The 15,107-nt window shown below is 37.7% G+C and overlaps 1 protein-coding gene across 1 annotated transcript; it reads left to right on the top strand.

Annotated features, from left to right (window-relative positions):
• Positions 1-344: 344 nt before the first annotated feature.
• On the top strand, positions 345-13,550 carry LOC124277506 (PRA1 family protein 3-like). The gene is given in 4 exon segments (XM_046713212.1): positions 345-527; positions 9,039-9,198; positions 9,200-9,257; positions 12,315-13,550. Coding segments are annotated over 4 exon segments (540 nt in total). The 5' UTR covers position 345; the 3' UTR covers positions 12,455-13,550.
• Positions 13,551-15,107: the final 1,557 nt, after the last annotated feature.

Raw genomic sequence — 15,107 nt, 5'->3', positions numbered from 1 at the left:
TTTCAAGAAATTCTTGAATATCTTTATAAGAATTAGAACATAATTTTTCCGATTAAATACATGGACAAAATTGGATGTAGAAATCAAATACAAGATTATGGATTTTGTTTATGAAATGATTGTTAGGAAAAGTATATTTAACGACATATACCTTATAACATATACAAATATATTTCTGCATTGCACAAACCAAAGTTTATTTAGGTTTTCTTGTAATTAAATAGATTTTATCCACATGATTTAAATTGTTTCATTTTAACTCGGAATACCGCAAAAAAATATGGATAATTTATATGCAAACGTTTGGGCATTTGTTCAGGACACAAGGGATTGTAAATTGACAACATGGGCGAACAAGTGCAGGTGGCCCCTCTCCGTTCTTTGGGAGATTTTATCTTGGAATCGGCACGATTCCAGATCCCGAATATAAAAGATGCCGATAAGTGGGCAAACAGGGTCTTGAACAATCTGCTCTATTATCAGACAAACTACTTCCTAACGGCGCTAATAGTTTTTCTACTCATTGGGTGAGCACCTTTTCATTTGTATATCTGACGTGATCAGTGACGTGGATAGCTGTGAAATCAAAGCTTTATACTTCTCCGCTTTTATCATTCGACATCCACAGGTCGCTGATACATTGCACGACGCTTTCATACGTTCTGAGAGGTGTTGATGCTTATTTTGCACTGGTATTCAAATACTCTGTCAGAGCTCGGAGTGTGGAATATTATCGGAATGTTTATTCCCCTACTAGTAATTGGCCGTAATGACGACATGTGTCTAAGCTCTGTGTTAGGGACCAAAACATGATAATTAGTGCATGCAAATGCTATATCTGTCCTATGCTATAAAGCTAACACAACTAACATTCAAACTTATGTTTGACAAGTCAGTCTGTCTTTGAAACGTTTGAGATCACTAGCACAAACCAGGCTCTTAGTATCATTTTAACTAGAATTATCTGTACTATTATTAGCTGAGATTACAAGATCAAACAGAAATGTATTAGATTCATTCTTCAGATTAGTGGCAAAAGTCCCAGACTGGATAACATTTAATATTTATAATTCTATAGGTTACCCAATAATCAACATATGAGTATGAAGACACGTCTTAGGTTACAAAGTTAAATGGCTATAGACACTGATATTACTATGCAATACTCTGATGTTCATCAGTTGAAATACTGCTGATTAGGTCAACCAAAGTGACCTGCAATTCTAATATGTGTATTCGTCAAATATAGCTTTGTTGATATGTCTGGTTAATAATTGTCATAATGTTTATGGTAATAAGAGAAACTGCACATCACCACAAACATTCTCAGCTGAACTTTTCATCTTAATGCAAATAGACTAATGTTTTGGTAACTGCTATGATACAATAATCCATTTTTATTAGAATGATTAGCTAAAAACAAGCTCTAATTCTTAACTACTATTAATCCTATCCTACTGGCATAAACCATAACAAACAGTGGCATTCCACTGTTTATGGCTTATTCATCATGTTCATAATGGGATAATACACCATTTAACAATGCAAACAGCAGAGTATAAACTGAACTCAGACGTGAACCTTCTGCAACTGAAACAGTACGTGACTCTGATTTTGTGCTCAAGGGTTAATGTGTACTTATTAGAAACATGACTGTGATGTATCTCACCAAGAGTATTCCAGTTGGTATTCTGCTGAACAAGGATACAAATGGATAATGTTTTAAACTCCTAACATGGTTAAGTCGTACAATTTACAAATCTCATCATGCTCAGAGTCAGAGCACGACATGTTCTTGAGTTGTTTGAACTATAGGCCTGTGGCCTCTTCAGTAATGGAATAAAGAGAGTTGAGTTGTTTTTGCTTTTGGTTACAGATTCGATGACTTTATTAAAAAGCTGGGAATTGTTGAGTGCCTCGTTAAACAACACACAAACAAATAATAATCAGGAATGTGGAAAAGAACATCAGTTGACATTTGTTGTTCACAGATAGCTTTCTAAAGAATCTTCCGAAATAAAGAATAAAAAATTGTTTCCCTGTGTGACTGAGAGTGAGACACATGATCAATACCCATAAATCAATCATTGTATGCTCAGCTGTAAGGGATATTAATTGATATAACAGAACACATGGCATTACTTGAATAGAATGCTATAAACATTTTAACAGTTTTGTCATATTTCATAAATATGTTAAACCAAAAATGTAGAATTTATTTTCCTGTTGGCGTGGTGGGTGAGCTGGCTAAGGCGCCAGGCTAGTGATCCAGCGAGCTTGAGGTGTCGGGATCGAGCCCACCCGTGACCAGGTGTAAAACCTTGGAGTCAACTTTGCGTGCAGACTCTCTCAGTGTTGTCACAACCCCTAGTGTACAGTACACAACCCTGTGCACTTAGAACCCACGAATCCGTTGGTATATGACCAGATGGTGGCCACATGAAAACGTGCAAACACCTAGTTGCGGGTACAGCAACGTGCAGTAAACTTGGATAAAATACTGTGACAACATGTCCCAGTCCACCCAGCTGTGAATGGGTACCTGGCATGCAAGGGGATGGGAAAGCCACATTAAATTAATCGACATGCTTTAGGTGGCTGCAAGTTAAAGTTAGCTTTTGAGGGTTGTATGATCCCCAGGGAGACTGACATCCAATGATCGAGGGAAAAACAAAGCGCCTTTGAGCAGGTGATCTTGATATTGGCTATGTAAATATATATAAATAAATAAATAAATAAACACCACAAAGTAAAAGGTCACTTTAAGTCCACATCTGGTTACTTTAGATACAACTGCAAAAATTCAAGTAATATGTATGTTTCTGTGAATAACTGTGAGAACTAAAATATCGCTAGTATTGCCTCAATCAGATTTATCTATGTTTACCTGTGAGTGGTTGGACTTTCAGTTATTCTTCAATGTGGGGTCCTTATTGACCTCTCTAGCAACAAGTAACGCAATTAAACTCGATTGTGGATCTATTTGCTTTGTTTTAAACAAAATTAATTGATTGAAATCAGACCTTGGATCCTACAGAATGTAAAACTGAATTAGCATTGATTAGAGTCTAAAATGTAATGAGGTGCAATAAAGTATGTTCGAATAAATATGACAAACATACTTTTTTTAATTTAATAAGACTCACAGTCACAGTGCAAACTATTTTTGTCCACTGTCTATGGGTTTTGTTTTGCATATAAGGACACAGATTTTTGTGTTTTGGAAACATGGCAAAATTCTGGTTGGGTTGTCAGTATTGTTAACATGTCAGTGTACCCTAATCAAGAAAATGGCATGGATCATTGTTTATTAATTATATCGGTTGCTAGATATTCTAGTCCTTTGTAAAATATTCATCTAAATGCCACTAAAAGAACTTATTCTAGTCCTGACTTGACTTATAGGCTGATGTCTTATAGCCAGAAAGCTGCTGACACACGAAATTAACAATTTTTCCTTATCCTGACTCGTGATCTTTTGCTTATCTCCCTTTCCTATGCGAATGGTAGTGGAACACTTGAATCCTTTGAAGTTCCCAAAGCAGACGTAAAAGTACACTCACCCACGAGTTACCTCCCTTTTGCCCTTTCCCACGCAAACAGTCATGTGACCAGCCTTACTTGTCACTCTGTCCCTCTTCGCACTGGAGTCCCGTATACAGCTTTATATCATTTTTATTTAGATCCTATTCTTTGACTCGGTGACTATCCCTCAGATTGAACCTATATCCAAGGTACCTTCCAACCTACGCACAGCTTTCGAGAGAAAGTTCCAGAATCAGCATCTGCCATCCTTTAATGTGAAGAAATTCCCTTTACACCACATCGATCCCTTTATAAAGGCGCCAGAATTAGATGCTAACATGAAGTTAGTCAACGACTCTCGGAACAAGATATACAAAGTGGAAGATAAAAAGTTATCCCAACTTGATACTGCTACAAGGAGATCCTTCTTCGGCTTAGCCAGATCTAGAGCAATCAATGAAGCATTGATTAACAAGTTCCAGAACCCCAGTTCGGAAGAAGATAGAATGATACTATCAGCTCTGCTCACTCAGAAGAAGGACCAATACTTTTTATCAGACTATCTGGCATCAATATCGGCATCTTGTTCGTGGAGTGACAGATTCACCAAGCCGCTGCTTAGAGCTCCATGGGAGGGGCCTACTATTTTCGGAGGCGATATAGATAATGCAGCTAAGGAAGCTACTCACGATTCAAGAGAAGTCATGATGATAAAGTCTATAGATACTCTAGCCAACGTCATTCGTCATACTTCCCAGAAGTACAACAGCAAGTCCAAATATTCCAGCATCCAGAAGGCTAAGGAGAAGAAGTACTCCAGCTTCAGAAGTGGGAAAGGTTCCTTTCGTTGCCCATCCAGAATTTACAGAGGGAACTCAGGAAGAGGCTGCACTCCCAGAGCATCCAGAGGAACTAGACGTTGATCTTGGGGTTCGGAACGACTGGAGTCTTCCACCCCCAGCCGTTCCTGTAAAACCATCGACAGTGGGTGGACGTCTACAAAGGTACTGGACAAATTGGGGAATACTAGAGTATGACTACGTCTCACAAGTACTGCGAGAAGGATACAGAGTGCAGCTCAAGGCGACACCACCGTTAACTCTCAGCCCAATGGTCTTCGATTATGCAGACGAGCAGGCAGTCAAGTTACAAGAAGCCATCAACTCACTTCTTATGAAGGATGCGGTAGAAAAAATAGATCAACATCATCTCACGCCAGGCTTCTCCCCAATTTTTCTAGTACCCAAGAAGAACTCCATAGAGAAGTTCAGGTTGATTTACAACATGCGCAAATTCAACAAAGACTATCTACTGAAACCAGACAGGTTCAGAATGATCCACCTACATCAACTCAGACTACTCAGATTACATGACCAGCATAGACCTTCAGGATGCATATCTACACATCCCCATACATCCGGAATCAAGAAAGTATCTGCGATTCCTATTCAGATGGGCAGCACTTCCAGTGGAACGTCCTACCGTTTGGAATATCTTCGGCTCCGTGGCTATTCACACGAGTAACCAAGCCTATAGTCGCATACCTACATCATCGAGGTCTACGCAATGCCTTTTACCTGGACGACGGCATTCAGGTTCACCAAAGTGCCAGTCAACTCAGACTACAGCTGAACAATTAAGTTGCTCTATCAACTAGGATGGCTGGTGAACCTTATGAAGTCAGACTTGGAACCAAAACAAGATCTTCAATTTCTGGGGATAAGATTTATCACAACACAGAATCGTATTGTTGTCCCAGAAGATCGTTGGGTCAAGATACAAGCCATTATTCCTCAAGCAGTCATCTCTCCATTAACACTACAAACATGGCAATGTCTACTCTGTCTACTAACCTCGGCGCAGGACTTGACTCTCACAGGAAGGTTACAACTAAGCATCGACCCTATCTTGCTGCCAGACAATCTCAAGAGGTACCTACTTTGGTGGACTCACAGGTCGAACGTCTGCGGAGGGACCTATTTACAAGAGCCAGCCTTCGACACACATCTCTGGGGTGCGCATCTCATCACAACAATCAAGTTGCATCAGGGAGGTGGTCCAAAACAGAGCAGCATCTTCACATCAATCTGCTGGAGATGAAAGCCGTGATCAACGCTTTACAACTATGGTCGAGCTCGCTGAACAACAGAATGCTAATGGTCCACACAGACAACTCTACAGTGGCATTCTCCATAAATCGGCAAGGATCTACAAGGTCTCCAAGCCTTCTACAGCTCACATTCCAGTTGTTCCACATCACGGAGGAAGCAAACATCTGGATAAAGGCGTGTCACATACCCGGAGCCAAGAACGTGCTTGCAGACGCTCTCTCCCGACCACTGCACCCGTCACCTACGGAATGGATGCTCCATCCAGAAGCGTTCCAGCTCATCATAAGGGAAATAGGATCCCCTTGCATAGACCTGTTTGCCACGAGGTTCAACTACAGACGATTGTCTCACCAGTTCCAGATCCTCAAGCCTGGGCAACAGATGCACTGAGCATATCATGGGAAGGACTAAACGCTTACATGTTTTCACCCCCATATTACTACCGAAAGTACTGTTGAAGATCAAACAGACGCAAGCTACAACTGACTTTGGTCGCTCCCTATTGGCCAGCGAGAGTATGGTTCCTAGACCTAATAGAAGATCTCGAAAGTCCAACACTCAAGTTACCAGAATGTCCGAACCTACTCATACATCCACACACTAAGCAAGTCCATGGGAACCCAGCACTGTTCCAGCTACACGTGTGGACCGTATCAAAACATGTTTGAAGAAAAGAGGATACTCCGCCAGAGCAGCCAAGGCAGTAACCTTAGCGTTACGCAGATCCACTCGTAACCTGTATGATGACAAGTGGCTGAAGTTTGAGACATATGCAAGGCGGAAAGGCTTCATTGCTATGAAAGCTACTCATCCTCAAGTGGCGGAATACCTAGACATACTAGACTTCTGAAAGGTTCGACATTATCCATGTATCTGGCTGCCATCAGTACAGTGATCACCATGAAGACAGGCATCAAGTTGACGAAAGTACCAGAATTACTTGCTCTGCTGAGATCTTTTAAACTGGAGGACCAGCAAAAGAAATTTAGAGCTCCGGCCTGCGATCTGAATGTAATTCTACGTCATCTCATGAGTGATGCCTACGAACCTCTAGAACAGACTGACCGCCTCCGTGGTGTAGTGGTTAGAGCGTCCGCCCGGAGAGCGGAAGGTCGCGGGTTCGATCCCCGACCGCGTCAAACCAAAAGACGTTAAAATATGGTACTTGTTGGTCCCTGCCTGGCGTTCGCATTAATGGGTACAACAAGGACTGGTCGGCTCGGAGTCAGTATAATGTGTCTGAGTGGGGTATTCATGCTTCACTGCGGCATGGTATCTCAGTGGGCTAGCACTTTAAAACCAGCTTAAGTCTGGGCTAGTCGAAGCAGCCGCACATACACATAATGATGCACGTGCACGTCATATGAGCAAAATATTCTCAAGCACGACGTAAAAGCCAATTTCACCTCACCTAGAACAGACTACCTTCGAGCTGCTCACACAGAAGACTCTGTTCCTGCTTGCACTAGCCACGGCAGCTTGAATGTCGGAGATACGACGCTGGGCAACATGCTGCAGTACATCTAGGACTTAGATGGGACTTTATTGCCAAGAACCAACTACCTGGTCAACCAGATAGACAGTTCCACGTACCAGCGCTTTCTACAATCCTTAGACCAGAGGATACGTAGGACCTATCCTTGTGTCCGGTCAGAGCCCTGAAGATATATCTTCAAAAGACTAAAACAAGGAGACGAAAATTCAAGCACATGTTCATCCCGTTATCTACAGAGACATCAGCAGAAGTCTCAAGAACGACAATATCGTTCTGGATGAGAGCCGTCATATTGAGAGTCTATAAAGCAGCAGGACTAGAACTTCCAAGAGCTTCCAACCCACACGAAGTCAGAGCACTGGCGTCAACACTAGCTCTGCATGGAAATTGCTCTATATCAGCAATTATGGAGGGCTGCTTTTTTAAATCGGACACAGTGTTTGCCAACCACTACCTCCGAGACATAGCCACTGAAGACGTTCACCAGTTTGGGCCTCTCGTTGTAGCACAGCAACTAACGGTTCCACAAAGGCGCTGAGTTGGAAATCTCACCCTTTATCACGTTGACTTGTTGATAACTTTTACTAAGGAAAAGTATTAGTTTGAAAGTCCATGCGCACAGTCTAGGACAGACTAGCATGAGTGATTAAGACCCTGTACGGGTAAAGATCTTACCTGTACGTAAAGGGGTCACAACTCATTTATGATAAAGATCTTATCATAATCTATGGGTTGTTATAGATATCTAGTAAAAAGAAGATACTAGTATATCTTAAGCCACATGAATCAACATGGTTCAACTTGTCTGTGATTGAAGTAAGACAAGAAAGTGGTCCCCCCGAGTTATAACGGAAGTTGGAAGAATAGGATCTCGGAAATGCTGTTACGCAGTTCCCATGGGGGGGATACAGGACGTATCTAAGGACAGCTGATGAATCCAGGAAGTTGCTTGACCCACCACCAATCCGAAGGATTCTATAAGCAAGAGATCATGAGTCAGGATAAGGAAAAATATGTAATTTTTAAGTAAAATTGATATTTTATACTTATCTTGACTCATGAGGTTGAGCCCTCCCAACCTCCCCCGCTGGAAACACTTCGGATTTCACAGTAGATACGAGTGTATGGGCAGAAAAATGTGACAAGTAAGGCTGGTCACATGACTGTTTGCGCGGGAAAGGGCAAAAGGGAGGTAACTAGTGGGTGAGTGTACTTTTACGTCCGCTTTGGGAACTTCAAAGGATTCAAATGTTCCACTACCATTCGCATAGGAGAGGGAGATAAGCAAAAGATCATGAGTCAGGATAAGTATAAAATATAAATTTTACTTTAAAAATGACATATTAACAATGTAGGGTAAAGATGGATAGGGTATCATGCCTATGCTTCACTTTCATAATATTTGCATGGAATTTTATTTAAACAGAGATTGAACTAGAAGCCAATTTCCTACACTAAAGTATATTTTGAAAACCTATATTCATAGTTATAAATAGAGATTATTACACGAGCAAGTGTGTCATACGACTTATACTGAAACGAGTGTGAAATTTTGTATTGCCCAAGCTTGAGTGTGATAATTTCTTTATTATCCATTTCATATACATTTGTGCAGTAAAACACAGTAAGCAAATGGGACGGCCCTGTTTACTGATGTCACGTTCAATTGTTTAATGATGTCACAGACGACGAAATACAGAAACAATGGTTTGCTAGGCAAAAGTGATATGGCACTGGTTAAGTTTCACCATATGGCCTAATACAGAAAGTTAAGGGGTCATTTTGCTCCCCTCAGTTCCCCACACCTCTTAAATCATGACATTGGGGCTATGACACTGATAACAAGGGTCCTGCTGTAATTATTACTATTTCTTACTGAACTGTTTATGGTTGTTTTTATCCTGCAGAATCATCCATCCTGTGAAGATGGTGTTTGGTTTTGTGGCTATAGCTGTTGCGTTTGGAGGGTTTGTGTACTGCACCAACAACCAGTGGAGAACCAAGAGGTTCAAGCGCGACCATCCCCTGCTGAGCGTTCTCATCATCCTGTCTGCAGGCTACCTCGTCTGTCTACATGCTCGGCGCTGTCATCGTCTTCATGTTCGGAATAGCTTTCCCTTTGCTATGTGAAGTAGTCTGCTTCTAAAAACTAAATCTGCTGGTGACACATGTCATATTTGTGATAACACTTTCTCAGTCAAGTACAGGTTCTAGTGCTTTTGTTGGGTTGAGTCCCAACAAACAGTTATAAGCATTGGAAATATACATAGGAAGATGTGGATTGTCATGTTCATTCAGTCTGAGTAAGAGGTCAGGTACAGAGTGGAATAGCTGTTGGTTAGAGGCCACATGTGGTTGATTGAAACTGTAACGTGTATATTGAAAATCAGACCAGATTGGAAAATAGGATGATACAAAAATGAGATTTGATGTAATTTGAAGAAATAATTCCAGTGTAAATTTACAGGATGTGTACATGGTGTAACTTCTATATGAAAGTTTTAAGCAATGACTTTTACATGACAGTAAACCTATCAAACAGTAAACCATAACCCATAATAAAAAGTTAAATGTAACACATAGCAAACAGTAAAACATAGCACATAACAATCAGTAAAACATAACAGTGTATTAACACATAACAAACAGTCAAACATAACAAACAGTCAAACATAACACATAACAAACAGTCAAACATAACACATGACAAACAGTAAAACATAAACATAACACATAACAAACAGTAAACCATAGCACATAACAAACAGTAAAACATAACCCATAACAAACAGTAAACCATAACACATAGCAAACAGTAAACCATAACACATAACAAACAGTAAACCATAACACATAACAAACAGTAAACCATAACACATAACAAACAGTAAACCATAACACATAACAAACAGTAAACCATAACACATAACAAACAGTAAACCATAACACATAGCAAACAGTAAAACCATAACACATAACAAACAGTAAACCATAACACATAACAAACAGTAAAACATAACCCATAACAAACAGTAAACCATAACACATAGCAAACAGTAAAACATAACACATAACAAACAGTAAAACATAACAATGTATTAACACATAACAAACAGTAAACCATAACACATAACAAACAGTAAATAACATAACAAACAGTAAAACCATAACACATAACAAACAGTAAACCATAACACATAACAAACAGTAAACCATAACACATAACAAACAGTAAACCATAACACATAACAAACAGTAAAACATAACACATAACAAACAGTAAACCAAATTAAACACATAACAAACAGTAAACCATAAATATAACAAACAGTAAACCATAACATAACATAACAAACAGTAAAATGTAACACATAACAAACAGTAAACCATAAACACATAACAAACAGTAAAACATAACAAAAACAGTAAAACATAACACATAATAAATAACAAACAGTAAAATGTAACACATAACAAACAGTAAACCATAGCACATAACAAACAGTAAAACATAACAATGTATTAACACATAACAAACAGTAAACCATAACACATAACAAACAGTAAAACATAACAGTGTATTAACACATAACAAACAGTAAACCATAACACATAACAAACAGTAAACCATAACACATAACAAACAGTAAACCATAACACGTAACAAACAGTAAAACATAACAGTGTATTAACACATAACAAACAGTAAACCATAGCACATAACAAACAGTAAACCATAACACATAGCAAACAGTAAACCATAACACATAACATAAAACAAACAGTAAAATGTAACACATAACAAACAGTAAACCATAGCACATAGCAAACAGTAAAACATAACACATAACAAACAGTAAAATGTAACACATAACAAACAGTAAACCATAGCACATAGCAAACAGTAAAACATAACCCATAACAAACAGTAAACCATAGCACATAACAAACAGTAAAACATAACACATAACAAAAAGTAAAATGTAACACATAGCAAACAGTAAAACATAACACATAACAAACAGTAAAACATAACAGTGTATTAACACATAACAAACAGTAAACCATAGCACATAGCAAACAGTAAACCATAACACATGACAAACAGAAAACCATAACACATAACAAACAGTAAACCATAACACATAGCAAACAGTAAACCATAACCCATAACAAACAGTAAACCATAACACATAACAAACAGTAAACCATAACACATAACAAACAGTAAAACATAACACATGACAAACAGTAAACCATAGCACATGACAAACAGTAAACCATAGCACATAGCAAACAGTAAACCATAGCACATAACAAACAGTAAAACATAACCCATAGCAAACAGTAAACCATAGCACATAACAAACAGTAAAACATATTCTAAGATGCCTAGCGGTTAGAACAATCGGAAAAAAAATACGTTATCAGACAATAAAGGTATAGTTTTTTGATGACGTAACAATTGAATGACGTTATCCCGTCACTGCGCCATTCTAGTGTGCCCCCTTGTAATCGAACCATTTTACATTACTCACAATGTAAGCGACGTCACGATGCATGTCAGTTGTCATCGCCTCGTACGGCCTACTACAGTAAGCTACACTGTTGCATCCAGTTTCTTGGTTTGCTGTTGCTTCAGGCAGCTAACATCACTGTTGGAAACATTACGTTTATGTTTTACTACGGTTAAAATGTGTCATTTCGACTCACAAGTTTTCAGCGACCATAGCGTTATAATGTTTACATTCCCACAATGCAATTGTGGAATGTCGCTGACTACTCAACTTCCTCTGGATGTACTGATCTAAACTTAACGCTGGTAGTAGAAATGCAACGTAATATTGCCCCATATGGTTTACGTTAATGACAGATGTATTTAAAATAATTCAGAGAAGATATTTAATCCGAACGTAAACCGTATCAAACATCATTTGGTTTTTTGGTAGCGTTACAAGAACAGTAGTTAGCCCTGTCACCGAGGATTCTTAACACATTATCTTTAGAAAGTATTAAATTTGGCATCTTAGTAAAAACATTAACACCATGTGTATTTAAAGCACTTTCAAACACATAACAAACAGTAAAACATAACACATGACAAACAACAAAACAAAACAAACATTCTGCATATTGCTATAAAATGTCAACAATTCAAAATAGTAATTTCCTCCACATTTCAGTGATAATCCTTCATGCATCTTTAAGAATGAGGAGCTTTAAAAACAAAATCACCAACAAGATGGAGTTTGTTGGCTTGAAGCGCACGCCGATGGGCATAATCTTGGAAGGGCTCGGACAGGAACAGGAAGCAGGCTCCTAGACCGTCAGCATCCATGGATACATTGTCGCTGGCATTGGAACAAGTTGTCAAAAAATATTTTGTACATCAAATATTTATGGTCATACTTCTTAAGCTTTTGAAGTCTACTATTTGCAAGAAAGCTTACAAATATAAGCTTGCGATATGAATGAATGGTTCAATTTTGAATCTGTTTCTAAAGTTATTATCATGTTATTTTGAGTGACAGGTTTGTTATGCTGGACTTATGTGTATGGTTGACACATATTTCATTAGGTCTACATAATTTAAGAAAGTAATAAACATATTTTTGTATGTAAAACTGTTAGATTTATTAACCTTTTCTCTGTGATGTAACTGATACTTTGGCTGAAATCAACTGTCATGGTTTTCCTTAAGTCTAAGGGCTCTCTCGATCAGTTACAATGTTGTATTATAACTATAATCTAATAATGGTGCTCTATTTCTTGTTACAAAGGCTGGGCCTACTAATTACTACCTTCCATGCTTTGTTTTAATTGGTTTAGCTATATGTGTTTACACATAAATCAATCAGTTGTATTTTGTTCAAGTACTTAGTTTTCATTTCAGGTTCCCCAAAATTGCAATAATGGAATAGAGGGGATAACTTAATCATAAGTTCCAATTTTGGTTTTATTGAAAAGTTGTTAATATGGAAGGGATTTAAACCTTTCAGTTGTCATTAGAAAAGTCTGTTTACTTTTTTCTTCTTCTTTTTTTTTATATTATTTTGGGATGTTGTAAAAATGTTCTACTGGCCAAGTTATTATGAAAGAGGCTTAGCATATTGTACCGTGACCATATTTTATCGCTACTGTTCGTGATGGAAAGGTCCTTCTGGATCTAAGTTGTACATATCTACATTCTCACAAAATACACAGCTAGTATTACACATGCCTAACAGTTTAGATTGATTGTACTAAACAATCAATCATAATAATAACAGGCTCTTATTTTGGAATTAATACTAGTATTGTCAGCCTTATCAATAAGACCTGAACATTGATGTGTCATTGATTATCTCCCTTCTGTATCTATGGCAGTATGTGTGATAATGCAGGAGTTATCATTGATTTTACAGTATTCTTATGACATGCTATTTACAATATGACAGCATGGTCTTTGAATGGCATTCAGAAGTGATACACATAAGGGAGATAACTCATGGATGTCAGTTTATTTTTTATAATGAACACAATGTTTAAGAGTATGTCCTTACTTCTCATTTCACCTGAAGGAGTAGGCATATATACCAAAACACTGTCTTTCTCCATCATAACAGTATAATTTGTGGACATGGTTAATATTTGAATTATGTGTTTTCTTGGAAACTCGTGGATTGGAGTAAGGATATGGAATTGTAAGATGAACTGTTAATCTATCTAGTCAAAAACTCATATGAGTGTCACAGGAGTTTGAAACCACTGATTTGTTTTGGTGGAGTTATAAAAACTCTGTTGTCTCAACTTGTCTGACTTGATTCAAACACTTTGTGAAGAGTTGAAATGAAAAAAGGACCAGACACTTGGAGTTTGAATTAAAGCATGTTAAAGTGGGTCTGCTTTTGCAGGAAATGTCAGTCAGATGATGATAATCATAATGATGATGGTGATGATGATTTTGACCCAATATTATGTTGAAGAATGTTTTCTTTATGTGTAACCTGCAAACATCTTTGCTTGATACAAGTGAATAGTGCTGTGTATGTATGATTATTATACATCTTAGCTCTATACAAGTGAATAGTGCTGTGTATATATGATTATTATACATCTTAGCATAATCATTGACATAACATTTGAAACTGTTGTTTCGTAAGATCACAAATTAATCTATCACTAGAGCTAAATTAACCACACACATAAATATCGGGGAGAAATATTGACATACACATCTAATTTTTTGGAGCCAACATGTATCATGATACATGACACAGAACAAATTTCCCAGAGATACTGATGTAATATGCATCAGGAGTGACCACACTGAATGTATGTTTTACATTTCATCTGAACATAATGAATCAATAGGTTTTTGTAAAGTTTTTAATCTTCAGACAAGTTATCTCCAACTTCTTGTTTTCTAATTGTTTGCTTATTTTAGATCTATAGAATATGAATGTATTTTTCCGTCAAGAAAATATATACAACCAAATTGTTCGGGCATTTTACAGAAATCATATCTATTACCGTAGTATGACTGTAATACATTTTTCCGGTTGTTAAACAATATGGCAGTTTATGAATCAATACAGTTTTTCTGACTGATCAGTCATGTGGTTTGATTGACAGGTGGCGATTTGTTAAATATTTGTGATATTGTTTTGTTTGTAAAATATTTGGACATGGTAAGAGTAACCACAACGACTGCACACATTCTACTTATTTCAATTCTGAAGGAAAGGTTGGTATATGTTCATGTTATAACTATTGTATCAATAACAGATATCACTGATTATCAGATGACTTCAAATACTTCACATGGCTAATGGTAATATTATTGAACATGCGGAAAAATGTATGAAAAGATATTTTTAAGATTTGTTCATCTGCTGAGCCTTATTTTGCCATAATCTTTCCAACAGTATATATGTTATTTGTTAATGAGATACAGGGTATTCATTGAAAGGGATGAGTTGAAACAGAACTACAGG

The sequence above is a fragment of the Haliotis rubra genome, unplaced genomic scaffold (assembly GCF_003918875.1).
Source record: "Haliotis rubra isolate DU_JTF1 unplaced genomic scaffold, ASM391887v1 Scf222, whole genome shotgun sequence".
Lineage (NCBI taxonomy): Eukaryota > Metazoa > Mollusca > Gastropoda > Lepetellida > Haliotidae > Haliotis > Haliotis rubra.
This window is presented reverse-complemented; position numbering and strand designations above follow the sequence as displayed.